This window comes from Nematostella vectensis, chromosome 8, assembly GCF_932526225.1.
Source record: "Nematostella vectensis chromosome 8, jaNemVect1.1, whole genome shotgun sequence".
NCBI classification, from domain to species: Eukaryota; Metazoa; Cnidaria; class Anthozoa; order Actiniaria; family Edwardsiidae; genus Nematostella; species Nematostella vectensis.
Window position 1 is genome coordinate 9,063,887 of NC_064041.1, and position 24,400 is coordinate 9,088,286.

General features: G+C 40.0%; 2 protein-coding genes and 1 long non-coding RNA gene across 3 annotated transcripts; 1 reads left to right on the forward strand and 2 right to left on the reverse strand.

Annotated features, from left to right (window-relative positions):
* Positions 1–100: 100 nt before the first annotated feature.
* LOC5519376 lies at positions 101–10,217 on the reverse strand. Its single transcript, XM_048731102.1, has 11 exons — positions 10,120–10,217; positions 9,878–9,967; positions 8,784–8,902; positions 7,590–7,723; positions 7,146–7,225; positions 6,853–6,901; positions 5,638–5,713; positions 5,276–5,348; positions 4,278–4,407; positions 3,172–3,297; positions 101–960 (listed from the first exon to the last, which is right to left on the reverse strand). Exons 2-11 carry the CDS (start codon positions 9,961–9,963, stop codon positions 847–849), a joined length of 987 nt encoding a protein of 328 aa, XP_048587059.1. The 5' UTR covers positions 9,964–9,967; positions 10,120–10,217; the 3' UTR covers positions 101–846.
* LOC125570109 lies at positions 4,436–6,466 on the forward strand. The gene is made up of 2 exons (XR_007312470.1): positions 4,436–4,491; positions 5,447–6,466. It is a non-coding gene; the product is annotated as an uncharacterized LOC125570109 (long non-coding RNA).
* A 5,083-nt stretch (positions 10,218–15,300) lies between the features above and the next one.
* On the reverse strand, positions 15,301–24,400 carry LOC5519342 (protein kinase C-binding protein NELL2). The gene is made up of 6 exons (XM_048731828.1): positions 24,251–24,400; positions 20,469–20,716; positions 19,643–19,760; positions 18,695–18,817; positions 18,069–18,191; positions 15,301–15,737 (listed from the first exon to the last, which is right to left on the reverse strand). Exons 1-6 carry the CDS (start codon positions 24,309–24,311, stop codon positions 15,472–15,474), a joined length of 939 nt encoding a protein of 312 aa, XP_048587785.1. The 5' UTR covers positions 24,312–24,400; the 3' UTR covers positions 15,301–15,471.

Genomic DNA, 24,400 nt, shown 5'->3' on the forward strand with positions numbered 1-24,400 from the left:
AAGCCAAACTATCTATGGCTTTGGGATAAAGGGCTCAGTAGCGCGACCTGATTACAATGATTAGTAATTTTTTACGGCAAATATAATGGCACAATTATTATTCAGTTTTTGTTAATTTCCTTTATATTTGATATTCTGTTACAATGTATACATTATTTTAGGTATTATAACAATAATAACAAATAGTATTTGTTCTACCTCCCTCTAGAATCGAATTTGCTAGCTGGTAAAGTAATCACAGTGGCTAAGTAAACGTTAAAATCAAGTAAAATATCAAAGTGATATTACTTGCGCATGGTCTAATGAACATGTGACAGGTCACAACACAAGGTTCCCGGATTTAAGTCATTCTCACTATTCTCTTACTTCATCCTCGGGAGCCCTGTGGCTTTCTTTCGTGAATGGAACGGTAGGACAGGAAACCACGAGTCCCCTTGGATAGGTTTACTGTACTTGTAAGCGAGACATTAGTTCGCTCTACGTAACCTAAAATATTAATAGAAACAAATGATGCACCTGATAAGAAAATAATCCACTTTTGTGAGATACCTGGACAAAACATTAATGATATTTTAGTTGGCTAATCCTTGGGGACCCAGGGCTTTGCGGAGATCGGGCACACAGGGAGCGCGAGAGAAAGAATTAGGAGCGCTCCTCTTTCTAGCGTGCTCCCTGTGTGCCCGATCTCCGCGAATCATTGGGTCCCCGAGGATGCAGTTGGCTCGAACCAAGAAATTCTAAAAGAAATAAGCTAACTCTGTGAAATGACAAAATAAAACTCCTATTCTGGTTCATTCGATACATGACAGTGACAGCTTGAGACACCACGAGTTCATGGAAACGAGTTCATGGAAACGTCTTGACGTTTGACTTGGAGCCGCTGGCACTCGTCACCTTACTCATGATGACCGACTCGTCGATGTCCTCGTGACTCGTGGCGAAAATGATCACGTGGGCAGGCTAAGGTGCGAGTTAGGGAAACATAGAGAACAAGAGATGAACTTAGGGAGGGGGTGAGCAGGCTAAAGGTGCGAGTCAGGGAAACATAGAGAACAAGAGATGAACTTAGCGAGGGGGTGGACAGGCTAAGGTGCGAGTCAGGGAAACATAGAGAACAAGAGATGAACTTAGAGAGGGGATGGACAGGATAAGGTGCGAGTCAGGGAAACATAGAGAACAAGAGATGAACTTAGGGAGGGGGTGGACAGGATAAAGATGCGAGTCAGGGAAACATAGAGAACAAGAGATGAACTTAGGGAGGGGGTGGACAGGCTAAGGTGCGAGTCAGGGAAACATAGAGAACAAGAGATGAACTTAGGGAGGGGGTGGACAGGCTAAGGTGCGAGTCAGGGAAACATAGAGAACAAGAGATGAACTTAGGGAGGGGGTGGACAGGCTAAGGTGCGAGTCAGGGAAACATAGAGAACAAGAGATGAACTTAGGGAGGGGGTGAGCAGGCTAAAGGTGCGAGTCAGGGAAACATAGAGAACAAGAGATGAACTTAGCGAGGGGGTGGACAGGCTAAGGTGCGAGTCAGGGAAACATAGAGAACAAGAGATGAACTTAGGGAGGGGGTGGACAGGATAAGGTGCGAGTCAGGAAAACATAGAGAACAAGAGATGAACTTAGGGAGGGGGTGGACAGGATAAAGATGCGAGTCAGGGAAACATAGAGAACAAGAGACGAACTTAGGGAGGGGGTGGACAGGCTAAGGTGCGAGTCAGGGAAACATAGAGAACAAGAGATGAACTTAGGGAGGGGGTGGACAGGCTAAGGTGCGAGCCAGGGAAACATAGAGAACAAGAGATGAACTTAGGGAGGGGGTGGACAGGCTAAGGTGCGAGTCAGGGAAACAGAGAACAAGAGATGAACTTAGGGAGGGGGTGGACAGGCTAAGGTGCGAGTCAGGGAAACAGAGAACAAGAGATGGACTTAGCGAGGGGGTGGACAGGCTAAGGTGCGAGTCAGGGGAACATAGAGAACAAGAGATTAACTTAGGGAGGGGGTGGACAGGCTAAGGTGCGAGTCAGGGAAACATAGAGAACAAGAGATGAACTTAGGGAGGGGGTGAGCAGGCTAAGGTGCGAGCCAGGGAAACATAGAGAACAAGAGATGAACTTAGGGAGGGGGTGGACAGGCTAAGGTGCGAGTCAGGGAAACATAGAGAACAAGAGATGAACTTAGGGAGGGGGTGGACAGGCTAAGGTGCGAGTCAGGGAAACATAGAGAACAAAAGATGAAACAAAAGGAAGGAGGAAAAGGGTGAAGTGGTATTCAGGGGCGTGTCGAGGGTTTGCTGAGGGGAGGGCTCTCCAATACAACCGACAAATCTATGCAAGGCGTTCCCGGAAACAATTGAGGCTACTTGAAAGTATTAGAGAATGAGCTGAAACAATGGAAGGGGATGGGAGGGGGCAATGCTAGCATACATTTGATTTGTCAGAGTATTGGACAAGTATAAAGAATGAGGTAAAACAACGGAGGGGATCGAAAGGGGCATTGGATTTGTCAGAGTATTGGGCTAGTATGGAGAACGAGGTAAATCAATGGGAGGGAACAATGTCATGCATACATTTGATTTGTCAGAGTATTGAACAAGTATGGAGAACGAGGTAAAACGATGGAAGGGGATGGAAGAGGGCAATGCCATGAATACATTTGTCAGATTTTCGGAGTAGTAAGGGCTGAGGGGGTGGGGGTCTGTCAAAGGTAACATATGCACATGTTTATCTTATCGGAGTAACGCCAATGTAACCAATGTGACATTAAAGTTTTTCTGTCTCTCTGTATGGAAAAAGGATAGTCTTTGTCGATCTAAGAATAAAAATGGCCCACTTTTTGGCATCCCTGCGCGGCACCCTGTTGCATCCTCTGTTTATGTTGCTTCAATTAGACTCGATTTCCGAGGTTCTTTTTTCGATATATGGACAGTTAATACTAGAAGACAGGGACATTTAATCCTAGAAGATACGTCTCCTCAGAACAGGAGGTGTTCCTAACTACAAGTAGCATTAAAAGAAGGGACATAATAGGTAAAAGAAGGGACTTATTAAGAACTTAATATCTGGTTGACAAACCAAGTGTTTAATTATTTTTATAATTAGCCCCCGAAATGTGAAAATGTAGAGATCATTTGCAGTAAAAGGATCATAACACCAGGTGAAAGGATACACCGAAGACCTTCTGCATGGTCGGTTTGTGTGTGCTGATTTTCCCTTTTGTCATGGGTTTAACGCTCTCTCCTATCCACTGGATGAAGACGAACTTTACGGTAGAGATCTGGTCGACTATGTCAGTCTAAAAAAAAAAAAATTAGCATAGTATTTGTGAAATTGTATATGGGGTACTAGCCGTCTTGACAGAAAAACGTTTTTGGGGCAAAGCGCTTAAATGGAGAGCCAGGATGGAATAAAATAAAATAAAATAAAATGAAAAAAAAATAAGCTTATGGCATAGAAAGAAAAAAAATACAGAAGATAAATGAAAGGGGAGAGAAAAACGCACTTAATTGACATCGTTTTTCCAGTAAAGAAGTTCTTGCTTTTACCGTAAACCAACAAAATACCGTGTTAATCAATTTTACCAGAAGCAATGCGCGAAGACTTTTTTTTAATTTGGATTGTCAGTATTTACTAGCTTGCAAGAGGTAACATGTTAAGGCTTTTCGCGTAACCGGCTTAGTTCATGGGCTTAGTCCATATACCATAAGAACCATAAGAAATGTAATTATATAAAGGCTTTTCGCGTAACCGGCTTTGTTCATGGGCTTAGTCCATATACCATAAGAACCATAAGAAATGTAATTGTATAAAGGCTTTTCGCGTAACCGGCTTTGTTCATGGCCTTAGTCCATATACCATAAAACCATAAGAAATGTAATTGTATAAAAGCTTTTCGCGTAACCGGCTTTGTTCATGGCCTTAGTCCATATACCATAAGAACCATAAGAAATGTAATTGTATAAAAGCTTTTCGCGTAACCGGCTTTGTTCATGGCCTTAGTCCATATACCATAAAACCATAAGAAATGTAATTGTATAAAAGCTTTTCGCGTAACCGGCTTTGTTCATGGCCTTAGTCCATATACCATAAGAACCATAAGAAATGTAATTGTATAAAAGCTTTTCGCGTAACCGGCTTTGTTCATGGCCTTAGTCTATATACCATAAGAACCATAAGAAATGTAATTGTATAAAGGCTTTTCGCGTAACCGGCTTTGTTCATGGCCTTAGTCCATATACCATAAGAACCATAAGAAATGTAATTGTATAAACCCACCACTCGTAATAAGGCATACGATACGTAGTCCTCTTTCATGCATGACGCCATTTCCGGTAATCCACCGGAACCCTTCCCGCCAAGGATTATGGGCAGCTTTGGGTTATTTCCTTCGTAGACAGCCACGCACCTACAACAATGAATAAGGTAATGGGGCTAACGTCAGCGCAACTGCTACGTCTTCACAAGGCCTTCACAAGGCAACATTTTAACGGTATGCTTATTGACCGTATCATCTGTTTCAACCACATCTACGTAGCTTTTCTACAGCTTACCTGCCAGTCCTTTTAGTCACCAGTTTGTTAATTATTCATCACATCCATAGTTAGTAGAGAGGGGACTGGTTAGGAAACGCGTAGCACTTTGTTTGTGATTTTTGGCCGTGTCACGTGGTTGTGCAGGTGATAAGTCACGTGATAGGGTTGTTAACATCAGATAGCGCCTATTGTTTATGACCTTTCAAGTTCACAGGATCTCGTAATTATTCTCCCTTAACTATATTTCATCTTCCCTATCAAAACCTCATTCTTACTATTTTTGTAGTATTCATTACAACACATCTTCCTTATTACACTTTTCGTGTCACTTTAATTTCGCGATTTCAAAAGATTCGCGAAAATAAAGTGACGCGGAAATTAGGATGCGCGAAAATTAAGTGAGTACATAAGAACCTTATGGCCGTTTAATAAGCTTTATGGAAACACGTTGTCCATAATAGTCTTCTAATGTACATATAATACGGTAGCAGGTTTAGTTGGCTTTGTATTTATAGAGTGCTATGAAACTAAATTTAGCCTACGCATCTTCAAATCGCGAAATCGCGAAAATGATCTGGTTTTACAAAAATAAGAAAATGGCGAAAATAAAGTGTCGCGAAATATCTTCATCTCAAAATCGCAAAAATTTAAGTGTAATAAGGTATGTCAAAGCCATATTCTCAACAGTTTTTTTAAATATTCAGCACATCACATTTTTCCCTGTCAAAGCTACATTCTCACCAGTTAATTGGATGCTCATCACTCCGTACTTCCGCAATGGCATCCATGACAGACGAACCGATAATCATAGCAACTGAAAATTTTTAAAAAAAATGTGAAAAGAAAGGCGTACGTCAGTGTTAAAATGTTTACCATCTATGAATATCTATTGATGGGAGCGCCCACTGTTAGCTTGGAATCAACAGCCGTGCATCTCGGGGACCCAGTTTTACGCGGAAACCGGAAGCGGAAGTACGTGCTTTGAATCAGCAGCGGGCATCCTCGGGGACCCAGTGTGACGCGGAAACCGGAAGCGGAAGTACGCGCGTTCTCCGCGTCGCCCTAGGACCCCGAGGATAAAAGGCGTGTGAATAATTACGTACTTGCATCCGGGACCTGAACACCACGTGCTTGCTTGCCAGTCTTGATGATGTTACTGCTGCTGGTGAATCCACGGTCCTGATGAGTAACAGAAACCACAGAGAGAATGTTATGAACAGAGACGTGTAGGAAAAAAATGGGGGCACAGCTGCGCCCCTACTGATCATTTCCTTATAATTTTTAATTTGTGGCACATGTCCCCAGTCACCCAATCCCCTGCTACGGCCCTTATAAATCATCAGAAACCATTACCCTAAGTATATTTATTTAGTTATGAACTATCAGACACCAGCTAGTATATTTTATGAGCCATCAGAAACCATAGATTTAGTAAGAGTATGAGCTATCAAAAACAATAGTTTAAGTGACTTACCCAAGAGCAAGAACTAGAATGCTGTATGTGTTTTTAGGTTATTTTCTCATGAAAAAAACAGTTCAAGTTGTAAGAAGTTTTAGTTATCCCAAATTAGCAAAAGGAGAGGTTTGACAGTTGCGCTGACGGTTCGGGCATTAGCACTTCGCCGGAGCAAAAGAAAAGCTATGAGGAAGGGCTAACGCTCGAAACGTGAGTGCAACTACTTTGCTTTACAGAGGCGTTTATCATACCTTTTCAACCTTGTGTTGATTCATACCTAGCTTAATGATGGGAGGTTTTGCTCAATGACAAAGTAGGTTGGGGGGTTATTTAATGTAACATTTGGCTTTCTGACTCACACAGACATAAAATATCTAAATACCTCGATAATATGTGCACATGATGTTTCCCCAAAACCAAAAGGATTTTTTTTTACTTTATGCCAGTACTTTTCTCTATTTTGATGGGGACTTTGCGAAAAAAAAAAAAACACACAAAAAAAGATGGTGTTACCAGGCGCATACCCAGGATTGGTTGAGGGGGGGGAAGGGGGGGTTGTCATAGGTATCAAATGTAAAAAGCATAGTATTTGAATATTCCTTAGTAAGAAATGACCCACTCTTTGGCTACCAAGGGGGGATGTGCGCACACACCCACCCCCTGTGCATGCGCCTGGTTAGTGGCATGCACCTTATTTCACACAAAAAGTTTCTTTTCTGCCCAAAAGGGTTTGGCGAGGGGGGGGGGTTTAAACCCTCTGAACCCCCCCCACTAAATAGAGGAGGGTGTTTTGGCCCACTCCTTAGCTATTGCTGGGTGGTATTATTTTTGTGGTTATTGCTTTTGTGGTTTAAACTCTTACCATTCTTGTTGCTGCCTCTGATTTCTCCATAACCATGCTTTTTGTACCACTATAAGAACATCAACAAAATAAGTTATTGCCGCCAGGTAATGTTTTCTTTCATTTAGCACCTTAAGCAAGTTGCTAGTCACCACTTTCCTTAGCTAATATCAATAGTTTGCTCATACAAAAGTCACCATTAGCATAGTGGGCTTTCTGTGTTTACCCAGAGCCCTCCTCTGAACCTAGAAATGACCTAGAAACCTAGAAATCTCAATAAAGAATTGCTGGGCTACCTGTGCATCAGATGTTACCTTGTCTCCATCAAAATCTTCATTATTGCTTCCTCCGTCAAGTCTGCTTTGCTGCTTGTCTCCACAATACAGTGGTATTGCTAGGTATGGATTAAAAGGACGCAAGTCGACATTGTTACTGAACAGGGATGCCAATCAAAATTTATCACATGCAACAAGCAGGATCCATACGTTGGGCAATATTGTAAGGTGAAAAAAAAAGGAAAAGCCTGAAACAAGAGCAAAGGGAGTGTGGGGTGTTAAACTGACATTATATGAGTGTGCGAGCAATCTCACATTTCCCTTTTACAGAGCTGTTAACATCTATTTTACTGTACCTTTGTTTACTTTTGTTGCTCAATATATTTGCGCAACCTCTATTGCACCTATCAGGAAAGTATAGCTACTCACCTTCTATTCTGAGCTAGCAGGTTCAATTAGAAAAAAATGGGCTGAGTGACTTACCCCAATTTTTTCCTTGATGCTTCCATGAACCACCCCATAACGACCCTTCTTCGTAAAAGGAACACTCTCTCCAACCCAATGGATATAGACAAACTTTACAGTTGAACTTAGGTCTACCTTTTCCTGCAGACGGACTGGTAAAAAGAATGAAGGAGTAACACTACTTTCATGTGCAATATGAGTAGTTGATTTAGTAGACAGGTCATAGACACTTTTGGGGCCAGGGTTCAAAAGGTGTGCAAGGGATATGATTGCATGAATCACTATTGAAGAAACTAGGCCAAAAAAAAAAAGATTGTGCTCCAAGTTGTGAATAAGAAACATACTTAGCAAAATTTGTATAATCTTATTACATGACATTCAACATGGTCTAGGGGGACCCATTGACCCCTCCACACCCCCCCCCCCCCCCCATTACACTTGTATTTTATATATCGGTGTCTTTTCCTACAGGAAATCCCCTCACTGTTTCTTATAAGCATATTGCCTTTTTGTCCCTTTAAGAGAAAGTCAGCACTCTACACAGCTGCAACTTTTGCCACATTAAATGTACTGTGAGTATCCCTGTCAGGAGGGTAAAACCCTTTGACCAATATCAGGGGTGGTTGTAGTTTTCCTATAAATGTGTGTGTGTGTGTGTGTGGGAAGGGGAGTTGGGGGGAGGGGCAGGTAGTGGTTTCAGGGGTAGGGGTGGTTGGTGGTTTCAGGGGGGATGGGTAGGTGGTTGTTTAAAATTCTTAAGCGCTATTTATATGCACAGAATTTTGAGCTGTTCAACAAATTTGTTGTCAGTTGCTTATGTAATGCTTGAAACCCATTGGTTTAAAAAAAAACGTTCACATACAAAGAAACATCTGCTCAGAAAAGTGGGGCCCCCACTTCCACCACCCCTGAAAATTGAGAGCAGCATATGGCTTCTTCAGTTTATTTTTTCTCTGTTATCCTGATTTGAGGAGTTTCCCTCAAGAGTACCTTGTAGTTTGTAAATATAATCAATAGATTGCACCATTTCAACCGAAAATACTATAGTCAAGTTAATATATTACTGGTCAAGTTTATGGTCTATGTGATATGTCTGATGTGATAAAATGTGTATTCTAAGGATGGTACTAACATTGCAATTGCATTCATTTGTTTAAATTGGTGTATTTCATGTGCTTGAACAGCTCAGTAAAAACGTATGCATGCCTTTACCTAATGCATACATGGCTTCATCATCCTTAAGGTGTGTAGCCATCTCTTCAAGCCCTCCACAACCGGAGGCTCGGAAACCAAGAACATTGGGATTCATGCTTACATGACCAGCTACCATCCTGGAAACAATTTACAATAATTGTACTAATCATAACACAGAGCCGCCCAAATCATAGCCAGGATTTAAACCGGGGGGGGGGGGGGGGGGGGGGGGGCTAAAATGGCATAGAGCAGCCCTATTGTTCTTCACCTATTTGACCATTTCCACATAATAATGTAACCATGCACCCATAAAACCACCCATTTCACAAGGCCCGCATTTGTGCCTCATGTAACTTTTTTTATTTTGTCCTGTTAACCTGTAAAACCTTTAGAATCATCGGAGGTTTAGTTTGCATTAATTGTGCTCTTCAGTAACAAGAAACAGCAATGTTAGACATCCAATATCATGCCATACATTGAAAGTTGTGCTTGGGAAACCCCTTTGAGATTTGAAGAAAATAAAATGATAAAAATACAAGCCACTGCTTGCATCCTCCAAAGGAAGAAATAGCGACCAAAAACAAAATATTAATTCCATGTGGTCTTCCACCTAAAGGACAAAATCTGGGTGACTCTAATACATTACTGTCCTTGCCTCCCCCAACCCCATCCCCCCACCTTCTCAATATTTGCTGAGTTTGCTAGCATTAGAGCTCAATTTTAAAGGTCATGATTTATCCATGGGTGCCCACATTTATGGCTACATGCATATGAGAGATATGTCTGTACATATTTCTTTTCTTTAAGATTGAGAATTTATCAATAATTATCTATTTCTTTAAAGAGAACAATTACGCTGCAGCCCCACCCCCTGCATTTCACTTTTCAATAAAAAATGGTTTACACAATAATTCTTTTCTTAGATAACAAATATCATTAATCATATTCTAAAGTGATTTCAAATAAGCCCGTTCCTATTTCATCATCTAATATAGAGAAATCCGTGAAAGCATCTTTATAATTGCTATAAATAAAGTAAACAAGAAAATATCTTAAAGAGATACACAAATTAAAACAATAAGTACCTAATGAGATCACAGTTAGAAACTCACCAATTAATTGGGCTTACATCTGATCTCACATCACCGATTCCCTTGTCAAATGGAACAGGATCAATAATATCGACTGTTGTAGACATGTCTCTATCGACAAAACCAAGAATAGAAACACAAAAAGTGAGCAATAATTGACACGGTCACAGGCCATGTCGCTTCGATAAACAGCCTCTATAATGACTAATATAAAAAACCACGCAATAATGTTTGGATAATAACATCAATGAAACAATAGCTACCTTGACGATGATTATCACAATAAACGAGGAACGTTTGGGTTGCGAGGACTTCTAAACAGAAACTCCCGTTGTTTTGCTAAAATGCGAGGAACGCTTCTTACCGCGTGAGACTTGGGCGAGGAGTTTCATTTCCGTTTCCGGTAAGAACAACAAACAAATGGGCTCGTTTTTATTTGGAATTCTCGCTGGCGAAACAAGAATACGACAAAAAACGGCTTCTTCCGATTGTTAAGTTACAGGATACTTTTACAATGAGTCCTGAATAAACTAAATAATTATTTTTTTTTTTGTAAAAAAATATACTCCTAACCTTGCGAATTGTGTTCCGTGAATCGCGATTAATCGATATTCGAAGGGGCTCATAAGTAGGGGCTTTCAACTTCCCCACATTCTAGTACTATACATGCCCGTACCCAGGGGGAGATGCAGGGGGTGCGAACTCCCCCCCCCTTTTCCGGTAAGAACAACAAACAAATGGGCTCGTTTTTATTTGGAATTCTCGCTGGCGAAACAAGAATACGACAAAAAACGGCTTCTTCCGATTGTTAAGTTACAGGATACTTTTACAATGAGTCCTGAATAAACTAAATAATTATTTTTTTTTTTTGTAAAAAAATATACTCCTAACCTTGCGAATTGTGTTCCGTGAATCGCGATTAATCGATATTCGAAGGGGCTCATAAGTAGGGGCTTTCAACTTCCCCACATTCTAGTACTATACATGCCCGTACCCAGGGGGAGATGCAGGGGGTGCGAACTCCCCCCCCCCCCCCCCCCACACACACACACACACACACAACGGCCGAAGGTCCACTATTTTTTAGACGCGCGGATGAGCCAATCAGATGCGACCTTTGTTTTGACGTGTTGGCTTAGCACGCGCAGTCTAAGACAAAAAGCTATGTTCTCTCCTCGGTACTTTGACTTTTGTTGCTATATTCTTTTATATGAATCCAACCCTATCTACGACTTTGAATTCTAGCTTGCGATTCTTATTGGTAAATAAAAAAAAAAAAAAAACGACGGATGATGGATAAAAAAATATTCTTTATAACTGCAATTTTGCGCGTGCAGCCTCACGTCACCCGCGCGCGCGAACAACTTCAACGTAACTGTTTGGCCCGTTCATGCGCGCGTGTTTTAAAAATAGCCTGATCCTCGGAAACGCCGTGACATATAATACAGATGATTGTAGGCTCTTACCGAAAGTGTTAGCACTTTTTTTTGGCATTATTTGGCTTCGCGAGCACTTTTTTTTGCATTTTTTCCCAAAAAGCACTGCTAGCATTTTTTCTTATTATCGACTGATTATTTATATAATTTCGCGTTAATCAGCACACTCTGACTTCACATATGTCGTCCAAAGCCGCAATTTGCATTCATTTTCGTCAAAGGAGCCGAGGAGGCTGGGGAATATGTTTGATAGGTCTGCGGTTGCCTTCTAGAACCCGGTCCTTCTCGTCAGTCCTCCTCGTGACTCGTTCCAAGATGGCGTCATTCACTAGCAATACTGGAAGTCAGCCAAGCAAGGCAGAGATAGCTCGAGAGCGTACTCTGCCATCAATCAGTGGAAAAAAACAAAACTATGGGGAACTGTGATGTAAAGAACATAAGCATACATGATCGGATTCAGCAATATCCAGGAGAGGAACTAAAAATCAAAGACGGGGAGTTGTTTTGTCTGGCATGCCGCGAAATAGTGTCTTCGAAGAAGAGTATTCTAACTACACACTTGGCTTCAAAGAAACATGGAAATGGTAAAGAGAAACTGAAGAAGTCTAAGTTGAAGGATCAGAGTATTATGGAGGCTTTTAGAGCGGCGGACATGGCGCAGAAAGACAGCACTCTACCAATATCTGAACGGGCCTACCGACTCGAAGTGGTCGAAGAGTTTCTGTAGGCTGGCATCCCACTTGGGAAAATCGATAAGCTACGCTCCCTCTTAGAAAAGAATGGCCAACCTCTCACAGCAAGTGCTTATCTTGGTCAGTACATTTCAATTATTCTCAAGCAGGGAGTCGAAAGGATAAAAAATGAACTGACTTTGCCTGGCCAGACTGGCATGAGATGTTTCGATGATCTTTGACGGGAGTACACGACAAGGAGAAGCAATTGCTGTCATCCTGCGTTTCCTTGACGAGAATTGGTCGATTATTCAACGTCTCGTCAAAATTGATATATGTTCCAAGTCAGTGAATGCGGATGATCTTGCACAAGTTCTTAATCAGTGCCTATCAGTTGATTATGGTGTCAAGGCCAATTCGTTACTCGCAGCCATGAGAGATGGGGCAAGTGTGAACAAGGCAGCGTTGGATAGGATTGCATTTATCTTTTCTAAGCTGCTCAACGTTGTGTGTTTCTCACACACGCTTGACAATGTCGGGAATCATCTTGTCATTCCAACTCTTCTAGAGTTCGGTAGCGTGTGGCTTCGCCTGTTTCGCCATAGTTACAAGGCAAAGCTGTTGTGGAAAGATCTGACTGGGCAAAGACCGAGATCATACAGTGAGACCAGATGGTGGTCAAAGTGGGAAGTCTACAAACAAATGTTACTGCAGTTTGGAGATATTGAGGGATTCTTGATAGAAGCAGAAGCCGCTAATATTGGTCCACAGTTACTCCCTCAACTCCAGGCAATACTTTCCGATACTGAGCGAGTGATCAACCTGAAGCGCGAGTGATCAACCTGAAGCTCGAGCTCGCCATCACCATCGATGTTGGGGAGCACTTTATAAAAGCGACCTATTTCTTGGAAGGTGATGGCCCTCTCGTGTTCTCGTGTTATGAGAAACTCCATGCTGTTGCCCAAGCCTGCCAAGCCCCTCACTTTCCAAACGTGCGTGCAGTCGCAGCAGCAATCGCTGAAGAAAATCCTGCCCAAAACGTAGCAGCCCTCGAACAGCAGGCAAAGGCATGTGTTCAACCAGCCATAGATTGGTTTCTGAGAAAGTTCAATGTCCAACTATACAACACAGTGTTAGCGTTCAAGGCTGCGAGGTATATGTGTCCGGTCAGCGTCCAGTGGCTGAAGCCAACTCAGCACTCAGTAGAGGCCTTGCGAATCTTCCCTTTTCTCAATGATGATTGCATTATCAACGGCCTAAAAGCTGAACTACCTGCTTACTTAGCTGCCACTGCAGATGTGGTAATCAACACAGAAGAGCGAAAGGTAAAATGGTGGCATGACCACAAGGAACCGCTCCCACACTGGGCTTCTGCAGTGAAGAAAGTGCTGTTGGTGCAGCCATCCTCGGCTGCAGCAGAAAGGGTATTCTCTGTTCTCAATTCCGCATTCAACGACCAACAGGAGCATGCCTTAGATGACTATCTGCAAGCAAGTGTGATGACCCAGTACAACAAGCGATGACTAACTTCTAAAATGGGTAATGATGACCCAATGACAAGCGTGTGTTGGACTTAAATGGAAAAAACATTGATCGTTAAATTTTGATGTTAAAACATGTGAGCGAAAATCTGAAAATGTAATGTTCTATATGATTAAAAAAGTCTGAAACAATGAGAATTTTTTTTAATCCACCAGCATTTAAAAAAAAAATAGCATTATTTTAGCACTTTTTTTGGCAAAAAACAAGCACTGCTTTTAGCATATAATGCTTTTTTAACGAGCACTTTCGGTAAGAGCCTAGTTGATTGCCCCTACTTATGAGCCCCTGATATTCGTCAATTAATTAATAATCAAAAGGCAATTGATAAATATTTAAAAAAAATATTAATAAAATTGATTATCATTTACTAAAAAAAATTATCAAATGACACAAAGAAATGATAACAGTTGATACTCTTTTTTATTGTTTTCGGTTATCAATTGATATCGATCTATGCAGCTCTCAACACTTTTTTGGGGGGGGAGGGGTGTGTATACCTTCGAAGGCGTTTGCCGTATAGAAAGCTCTCGCGAACATATCCACTTATAGATCTCACGAGGGGTTAAATAAATTGCGCTACATAAAAAAACTATTGTTTTAGATATTTTAATAGAAAATAGGCAAAATGATGATTTTCTATAGAATAATTTTTCGGAGCGGGAGAAGGTGATCATTTTTAATAATAACAGGAAAAAACTTTCGCGGTACAGGCTGACCGTGAAAGGACAATCAATAGAAATAGTAACCGTATACAAATACCTCGGGCTCACATTAAGCGCAAACGGAAGGTACAATACAGCGAAACAGGAATTAAAAAATTCTGCTTTGAAAGCACTTTTTTCCCTGAAAAGAAACCTCGGCGAAAATTTCTGCTCAGATATTTCACTTACTATCCGCCAGTTTGATTCATGTGTGAAACCAGCTTTACTATATGGAAGTGAGCTTTGGGCCCTAGAGGGGAAATATGACGAGATGCGTGATCCTATTGAACAGGTCCAAATAAAATTCTGTAAAATGCTACTGGGAGTTGGCAAGAGGGCAGCCAACAGTGCCTGTAGGGCAGAATTGGGACGATTCCCCCTACGAATTGAAACCATAAAAAACACGACAAAGAATTGGTTTAGACTTATTCACCAAAGCGATGGTAGAACGACCAAAAACGCGTACAAAGAGGGTCTCTTGAGATCTCTATCTTGGCCTAGCCTCGTCAAAAAGAAACCTTATTCGAAAACGGGTTTGGATGGCTTTGGGATTCACAAGAAAATATAGATGCACAAGCAACCCAAAATATTATTTCTGCCTTTGAAATGCGCCAAAAGATATTGAAACGCAAACTTTCTATGGCACGATTCATGATGACAGCAACAGAAGAAAAAATTCAAAGAATAAATTAAGAACATTCTGTCTTTTTTAATCAAACTATAAGCTAGAGGATTATCTGCTGGAATGTAAAAGCATAAAATACCGTGTTGCTTTAACTAAATTACGAATAAGTGATCATCAACTGGAGATAGAGAAAGGGCGATACAAACGGCCCTTTCTTCGAGCAGAAGAGAGATTTTGCCCTTTTTGTCCCGGGAAGGTAGATAATGAAAAGCATTTTTTAATCGATTGCAAACTGTACGGAAAAGAAAAGAAAAAATTATTGCAAGAACTAGATAAGCCCCATTCAAGTTTTATGGCGCTTATCAATCCGTCCAAGTCTAATGCTGCTCAAATAGCCAAATACATCTTCACTTGTTTTGAAAGGCGCAAAGCGGCTGTTCAGTTATGAAACACCTGTTTTCTGCCTGAATTTTCATTACTTCATCATTTATTGTTCATGTATTTAAATGCGCCAGAGTTGGTACACTGAAGGACAATAAATCATTCTGATTCTGATTCATTCTGAAGGGGTCCAAAATATTGGAGTGTCCCGCCTAATGCGGGAGAGTTGACAGGTATGCTTATATCCTGGTTCACTTTATTAGGTTACGTAATTTATGCGATAAACATCCAAAGCCCATCTCCCACCAACACCATTAATGCAATTATCAGAAGGACCGTGCTTGCTGTATGTCTTATTTGCGTTCGCACCAGTAAAGCACTCAATAGTATTCTCCATGGCAAATACTGTGTATCCCTGGCCGGTGGCATAGTCAAGGCATCCTGTGAGGTCGGCAGGGTAGACTGCCAACTGTCCAACAGCGCGGTCACTAGAGTCTTGATAGCATCCAAGGTGAGTTATGAGTTCTAAGAAATAAAGTAGAGGAAATAACCATTATCATAGGCTAACACTAGAGTTTAAGGTAATTCCCCTAAAATACCCAGATTTTTTTTAAACTTGGCATAAACAATATTGAAGTTAAGGGCTTTCAAAAAATCTAATAAAAAATGGGGGTAACCGACCTCGTTTTCATAACAGAGGGGCGTAGATTTGACGCGTTTTAACTGACTGCGCAAGGAAAAAACACAACTCTAAATTTTCGAAAGTAGTGCCAATAGTCTTTAGAAAATCAAGTTCTGTTTGTCGAGCTGCCAAAATCCGATCTTCTAAACCATATCCCGTAGTAGCTAATGTTCAAACACAATCACATTTTAGGAGATCACACTAAAAGACACTGTTTTTGCCACTATTTATACGGTAAAAAGCGCCATTTTGAAGTATTTTTACGTTTTCTAAGAGAAAATAAACAAACTTCTACAAGCCAATTTTTTTTCTTTTAGTATATCATTTTTCCGTATATATTTAATTATTAGAGCAAATAAAAAATGGGGGTTCGATTTCGTCAGAGCGATTTTAAGTAAAAAACGCGCGCCTTTCGCTTTGTTTTCTTACACACTATGCGCGCCTCTATGCGCAAAAGGGGTGCGCAGTGCAATTGAAGAGATTTACTACGAACGCGCGCTATAAAAGGATAAAAGGGATAGCTCCGCCCCCTTTTCGCAAGCCCTAGCCCAAGTGGTCGCCATTCAAAGCTAGCGAGGAACTCTGAAACTGCCAGAAGAAAACATAGCAAAAAGTAAAGCCGTACGTCAAACTACGACAACTGTAAAGTACAAGAGATTGTCAAAGAACTATCAGGCATATTCGGGAAAGTGTTCGGGAAACAAACAAGAGCAAAATCTGTCATTAAGAAATTAAACACAGCGCGCGCTCGTTTGAATTGAAAAATTAAGGTTGGTTATCGCTAGGACGCAAGCGCAAGCGTAAGCGCAAACGGAAGCGCAACACAAGTGAGAATCGGTCAAACACTATTTCAGGGGAATTACCTTAATGTAGTATTGGGATACCTGTAGTATCAGAGTAGACTAGGGAGAATGGAGAGGAATAAAATGGCTGCCTTTTAGACCGATGGCAGATACAGGGGAGGTAGATTGGATGGATATCCACCCCCTTTTAAGTAAAAAAAGTAACTTTGTTTAAAGAAAATAAATGTCTGAGGGCGGGAGGTACTGTCCATGTGCCTTCGCCTGCTTGAATTTGCTGACGCGATCAAATATGTTAGATCTATGTGATTTACCAAGAACCACTGGATCAGTTACAAGCCATCTATCTGGCCATTATCCACAACCCATTTTAAAATCCTGGATCCACCCTGGATCTATTAACTACGTTTGTGTTGTAGCATCTTAGAGTATCGTAAACATAATAAATATCTTACTACATGAAGATTTCCCATATTTATATTAGGTAATCACAGGTGGCTCAGTGTGTTAGCTCGTCAGCGTATAGGGCCTCTAACCACAGGTGGCCCAGTGTTTTAGCTCGTCAGCATTATAAGGCCTCTAACCACAGGTGGCCCAGTCAGTGTGCTAGCTCTTCAGCATATGGGGCCTTTCACCACAGGTGGCCCAGTGTGTTAGCTCGTCAGCGTATGGGGCCTCCTACCACAGGTGGCCTAGTGTGTTAGATCGTCAGCGTATGGGGCCCCTAACCCAGTCAGTGTGTTAGCATGTCAGCATATGGGGCCTTACACCTGTACACCACAGGTGGCCCAGTGTGTTATCACGTCTGGTCAGCATATCAGCATATAATGTGTTAGCATGTCAGCATATAAGGCTTCTAACCACATGCTTCTCATGTTCGATTCCTGATCGACATGGATAGTATCTTTCTGTTTCTTGGCCTTGAATTTGACTCGTTGAAATCTTGTAAGCTTTAGTAGAAGCTTGTGATTTTCAGCGCCAGGATAGACCATTCTTATTGAGTATTAGGACTTTTAAAAGTTAGAACACGGTTGATCGCCCTCTCGCGTAGTTATTTTAATTTTTTTAATGATCCCCTGGAGAACGTAAACCCTTTATGGATAAGCAGTTATAAGCAGGAAAGCAATTCATATGCCTCACTTCGACCTCGATAATGTGTTCCGCATTAAAAAAAAGTCTTACTGTTATATAGGTAGGTTGTCATGTCATGCGCAGAAGCTCTACCGACTGCTCATGCGCAGTTAGGAGATTGCTAGCATGTGCTTTTGTGTTCGGCCATGTTTGTGTGTCAGATATAAAGTTTATCCAGTGTTACATACTGACTCTTTATTGGACTATTTTCTACAACCTGAATTCCAGATACACTACACTTACTTATACAGTCAACTCCGTCGCCGGTATACCAAGGCTCGCAAGTGCACGTGAAGGAACCAGCGGTGTTAGCGCAGGTGGCATTTCCATGGCAGTTACTCATCTCAACAAGGCATTCGTTGATATCTGAGAGAAAATAGGTTATCATGATACAGGACATTGTTAAACGGAGATTATAGGGGGGGGGGGGCTTCTTTCATATGTAAAGCGATTAAGATGATCCCTATTCAAAACGCGTAGCGATTTGAGAGGTCAATTTCAAGCGGTACCGTCATCATGTCACGGATATTAATGTCTATAAAAAGGTATCAGATGTTTTAGGTATATAATAATGGAAAATCCAAAATATAATTCTGCATTGAAAATCATCGATGTATAAGCGCTATATAAGTGTTATTTATTGTTATTATCCTTCTCAAGGAAAGGTAATAAGGTTTTTTCTAATCCAACTTCCTTATTCTAAAAGCGGGGTGGGAAGGCTGCACAGTCGTAGAGAACATATACGACTTATAAAAACGTCGGAGATTAGGAGATTCTTTAAAAAAAATGCCGCTTTTGGAAGTCGATAGGGGTGCGACCACCTATATCAGCGCCGGGTATTATTGAGCCTATAAAACTACATGTTATACCTGTGCAGCTCACTCCGTTTCCTGTATATCCAGGTTTGCAGATGCATGTAAAGGAGCCAGCGGTGTTGATGCAGTTAGCGTCCACGTGACAATTCGCAGCATTTATGGAGCACTCGTCGATATCTGATAATTTTTGAAGCGTTATACAGAGAGTTTAGTTCAATTTTAAGAGTTTATTTTCGGTTATGTTCTAGAAGGTAAAAAGGAGGGGTTAGAGTAAGAAGAATGATCTAATGAAAAACACTGAGAGATAATCGTAATTGCGATATTGAAATAAGAGACTTTCAATCTAATAATACACTGACTTGTACTTGGCCATCTTCTTATTCTTAGATGAACAAATCGGTAAGGCAATGTGCAATAATTATCAGGAGGGAGGGGGCTGTAAAACCAAGGGGGGCACTAAATTAAAATGTTGCCAAGATAGGGGGGTCACCCTTAACTTTTTCACATAAAAATGGGGGGCTTACTTTAAATGACATCAAAATGTTCATTTTGCATCCAGATTTATCAAAATTTCGGTGCGCTTCGCGCAGAAATAGTAAAAAATGTCATTTTTTCTTTTAAACACAAAATCGATGCAAACTTTAAAAAAAACTCTTTGCAAAAGTCTCACTAAGGACCGCTCTGTTGAATAAATCTCTATATATTTCTCAACCCTTAGCGACAAAATGAGCAGGTTGTTTGTCTTGATGTGAGCATGCATATTCTAGCGTGAATCAGAGAATTCCTAAAGTAACTTTACACTTCCCAAGTTTACTTACGGCAAGCTGCGTGTACCATAAATACTGTAATACAGAGAATAAGGAGCAAATACAATTTTCTGTTTGCTTGGCCACAAATCTCGGCTCCCATTTGTGGGATTATCTGAATGATCGATTTGTTTCCATAACGTCCTTACAACTCTGGCCTCGCGATTTTGTTTCAAAAGAAACACAAATATTTTACCTGTTTCACATGTGGCACCGGTGTATCCCTGTGGACACTCACATCTGTATCTTGGGGTCCCCTTTAACTCAACGCAGGTCATGTTGGTCGAGGGACAAGGATTTGGAACACAAACCTCCTAAGAAAAGAGTAAAAAGGCAGAATACGAGATAAATGAAGAAAAGGGGTATTTCGCCGAAATATATAGCTTATATGCTTAAGATAAGCAAATTAATAGTAAATATTAAGAAAAAAAAAATCCTGAGCTCTTTGTGTCGAGGTGCGGATATTGTTCATTTGCCCAATCAAATTGCAGCCTGTAAGAGCTGCGTACTGACCCACCAAAAGTAATACAAGGCTATTCTTTCTTAGTGCGCGTTTTTTTCCTATCATTCTGGAATGGGAATGGTCGGTAGAGAATGTATAGAATGGCATTAAGTCATTCTGCTACAGGTAGCAGAATGGGTGAATGGCCTTCATTCCATTCCGGAATTGGAACACGGGATAAACGAACGCGCCCTGCGGGCCCGTGCAATTTTGATACTTTTTGAAAAACCCACTCGTGCAAATTAATTCCAAATTGAACTTGAAGTCGTATGATTTCCTATACTAATCATTCTCTTTCCGGAATCACGAGAAAAAAAAACGCGCCCTTAGTATGAATGTGTAACAGATTTTCGTTGCCTTGCCTTATGATCATTTGAGGAATAATTTCTAAATTTTAAAGTTGATTCCCTGATAACTCAACTGGATAAAATTTTTCGGTTGCAGTCTAAATTAAATGAGGGTTAAAGTAACCAGTCATTCCTTGTTATGAAGAAATCAAGCGTTCGCAAAATGTACGTACCGTTGGCCCGTAGAAGTCAATCCCTGGAAACCTCAACAAATCTATAGGGAAGGATCCAGCTTTGGCGGACAGCAGTTCACAGCTCCCGAGATTCGCGCCTTTCTTATAGTTCACAGCATGACATGCTTGGTTCACATAGCATTTCACTTTGCAGTTATCCAGCGATATGTCAGTTATATTCTGAAGGGTGTGGTTAAAGAGGGCGTGGTCCTCTAGTGGGGGAGGAAAATGCATGTTGCGACAGTAGTCTGGATAAAAAGGGGTAATTCAGTGAGTAAACAAAACGATAACTATGATGATAATAGCTTTTATGTATACTAGGAAAACACGTCACACAAGACACACCACGCAAAACAACCACAGTTATAACAATTTGGAATATTAGATGATTGGCAAGGCAGCTTGGCGCATTTCTTTTTTAGGAATAATTAGTTTATAACAACTGTTGCAAAATCCCTTAGAGGGTGGTTGATGTTTAACTTTATTTTGGTAAGATCTTGGTGTCCGTGTTTAGTAACTAAACAGAGCCTTTTCAACTATAAAACACTTGTTTTGCGAGCCGGTATATTGGCAGACATTATTTTTGATTATGTCACCGTCTTTTCGAGCAAAGCATTCAGTGAGTGCCAGTTATTCTGTCTCATCCTCCATAAGAATGGAAATCCAAGATGAACTGTGGTACTTCCCAGAAATAAGAGACAACATGGCCGCCACGGAAGCGTAATAGTGCACATACAATGTTAAAATGGCTGCCATTTACTATAAGGAAATTTGGGGAGACATCACAATTTATAAAATTTTCTCGTTTCAGAGATTTTGGGCTCACGATGCAGGACTTGAAAAAAAAAACCTTACCATTCGAGTGATACACTTTCCGTTCAAACGATGTCAGAGAAAGCCCTATAATTGTTCCTTGGACATTGCACTTTTGTTCGCTTGAGAGCATTTAGACCTCCATACATTCTCTGTAATTTAATTGAAATCGGGTATAAAAGTAGTCGTTTGAAGGGTATAAAACTAAAACTAAATGGGCTAAAACTAAATCATGATAAATCAGAACTTATTCTTTTTTCCTCCAAGTTCTTTCCTGCCCCAAGTCTCGAACATGTAAAGGTGGTTGATGAAATCATCAAACCTGCCTCCGCTGCATGGAATCTGGGAGTAATTCTTGATAAGTGTCTTTCTTTTGAAGATCATCTCAAAACGGTATGTAAATCTGCAAGATTCCACCTCAGAAATATTGGCAAAATTAGGAAGTACCTTGACAAGAATTCCACAGAAATACTTATACATGCCTTTATCAGTTCAAAACTAGACTATTGCAATTCCCTCCTTTACGGATTACCTGACTACCAAATTCATAAATTACAACTTATTCAAAACACAGCTGCTCGCATTATCAGCTTAACAAAAAACACTGAGCATGTAACACCTATCCTGAAGATCTTCACTGGTTACCAGTAAAGTACCGGATAATTTTTAAAGTTTTACTGACCGTTTTTAAATCTCTCAATGAAATGGCTCCACCATATATTAAAGATCTATGCAAGTATAAAACTCATTCCCGGTCACTACGGTCTGCTTCTCAACAATACCTTCAGGTCAAACGGGGCAATTTGAAGACCTATGGTGACCGCGCCTTTTCGATTGCGGCTCCTAAACTATGGAATTTTATAATTGTGCCTAGGGCAATTATTGATGAGGCGCTATATAAATGCTGATATTATTATTATTATTATTGTTATTATTATTATTATTATTATTATTATTATTATTATTGTTATTGTTACTGTTACTGTTACTGTTACTGTTACTGTTACTGTTACTGTTACTGTTACTGTTACTGTTACTGTTACTGTTACTGTTACTGTTACTGTTACTGTTACTGTTACTGTTACTGTTACTGTTACTGTTACTGTTACTGTTACTGTTACTGTTACTGTTACTGTTACTGTTACTGTTACTGTTACTGTTACTGTTACTGTTACTGTTACTGTTACTGTTACTGTTACTGTTACTGTTACTGTTACTGTTACTGTTACTGTTACTGTTACTGTTACTGTTACTGTTACTGTTACTGTTACTGTTACTGTTACTGTTACTGTTACTGTTACTGTTACTGTTACTGTTACTGTTACTGTTACTGTTACTGTTACTGTTACTGTTACTGTTACTGTTTTTGTTTTTGTTTTTGTTTTTGTTTTTGTTTTTGTTATTGTTATTGTTATTGTTATTGTTATTGTTATTGTTATTGTTATTGTTATTGTTATTGTTATTGTTATTGTTATTGTTATTGTTATTGTTATTGTTATTGTTATTGTTATTGTTATTGTTATTGTTATTGTTATTGTTATTGTTATTGTTATTGTTATTATTATTATTATTATTATTATTATTATTATTATTATTATTATTATTAGGGTAGAACTGTTCGCTGCATCACAGATGCAGGACTCGAAATTGGTAAATCGACTATCCTTCAATCAAATTGGCCAATAAAATAGACAGTAGCGCCTTCCAATCTTGTTCCCGAAGAATTGACATTTGATGTAGCTATGCGTAGTTCATGAACCATTATTGTTGTCTTTAAGATACAGACTGAAGCAAGGAAAACGTTACGCTCCGCAAGAACAACTTCTCTCCGTTCGTCCGTTCTTCATTTTGTTTTTAAACGGCCCCACGGCTTTCTGGGATTAACACAGGGGAACCATAAGAGACGAAGACTGATAGAAGAGATAGAAAACTGCCGCACTTCCATTATCATTGGACGTATCAAAACAGAGATGCCCCTTGCACGTTTAAATACCGCTAAGACTACTTTTATTTGGAATTTTAATCAACCTGATTAAATACTTCTAGTGTAACAACAAAAGGGAAGCCCCTGTGCTGGCCGGAATCTTGTTTTTATTTGTGATACCGCTCTTATTCCTCGCGGGCCTAGCAAAATGTGAGCCCAGAGAAACCGCTGGCTAATGTCCCTTATTTCTGGGAATATATTAAATGTCCACCGGGGCAACCACTTTTGGCACTTCTTTCTTCAATCAATCATTAATAACATGGTGCAATATAATTTTCCTTTTTCATATATTTCTATTTATGGGTCACACAAGTATCTTATGTTTTCCTTGAACTACTGAAACTTTTATTTCTTTCCTCGCCAAATAAAGTTTGTTCAAGGTTTATATTCCTTAATCTAGAATTATCCACTTCTTTTATCAAAAAATACCCCGCATTGTATGTTATAAATATCTTGGCAATTTTATTCTCAGTGGGTATTAAAAGCAAAGAGGATTTAGGATTTATATTTTTGAAAGGAGAAAGATGGTTGAGTTCAATGTTTGGATGGTCTGATTTTAGATTGAGTGTATCACGGATACCTGGTAATTAAACTTCTTGTGAAGTTTCACATGAAAAGAGCCCCATATACTTGATAAAACAATGCTCCATGATTACTCAAAATACTTCCCGTTTTAGGTTCCTGACAAATTATAAGGCAATACATTGGCATCATTATTTTCTTTCATTCTAAAGAAAGGATGTTACTTCTTTTTTGTACTCTTAAGAAATATTTTAGTGCCAAATAAATAATAGAAAAGGCAGTGATATACATTTAATTTTAGTTAAATTGTATACGACGGTATTTTTATATATAACGCTTTTCTGCCTAAAGCCCAGACTCAAATGAAAATTTAAAAAATGACGAATCTTTCGGAGTAGATTTTATTGTTTGCTCTATAGTTAGACTTTAAAAAAATCATAAGTTTTCTACGGATTCTACGTACCTTGGCTATAGCAAAATCCTGCCACGAGATGAAGAAAGAAAAAGAGGCCAAACGAAGTCATTGGCTTTCTTTTTAGACGACTAACATTTCATCTAACGTTTAGTTGCTTTGTTTGGGGGAGGGTTTTGAAAGCTAAAACTTAACATTCGT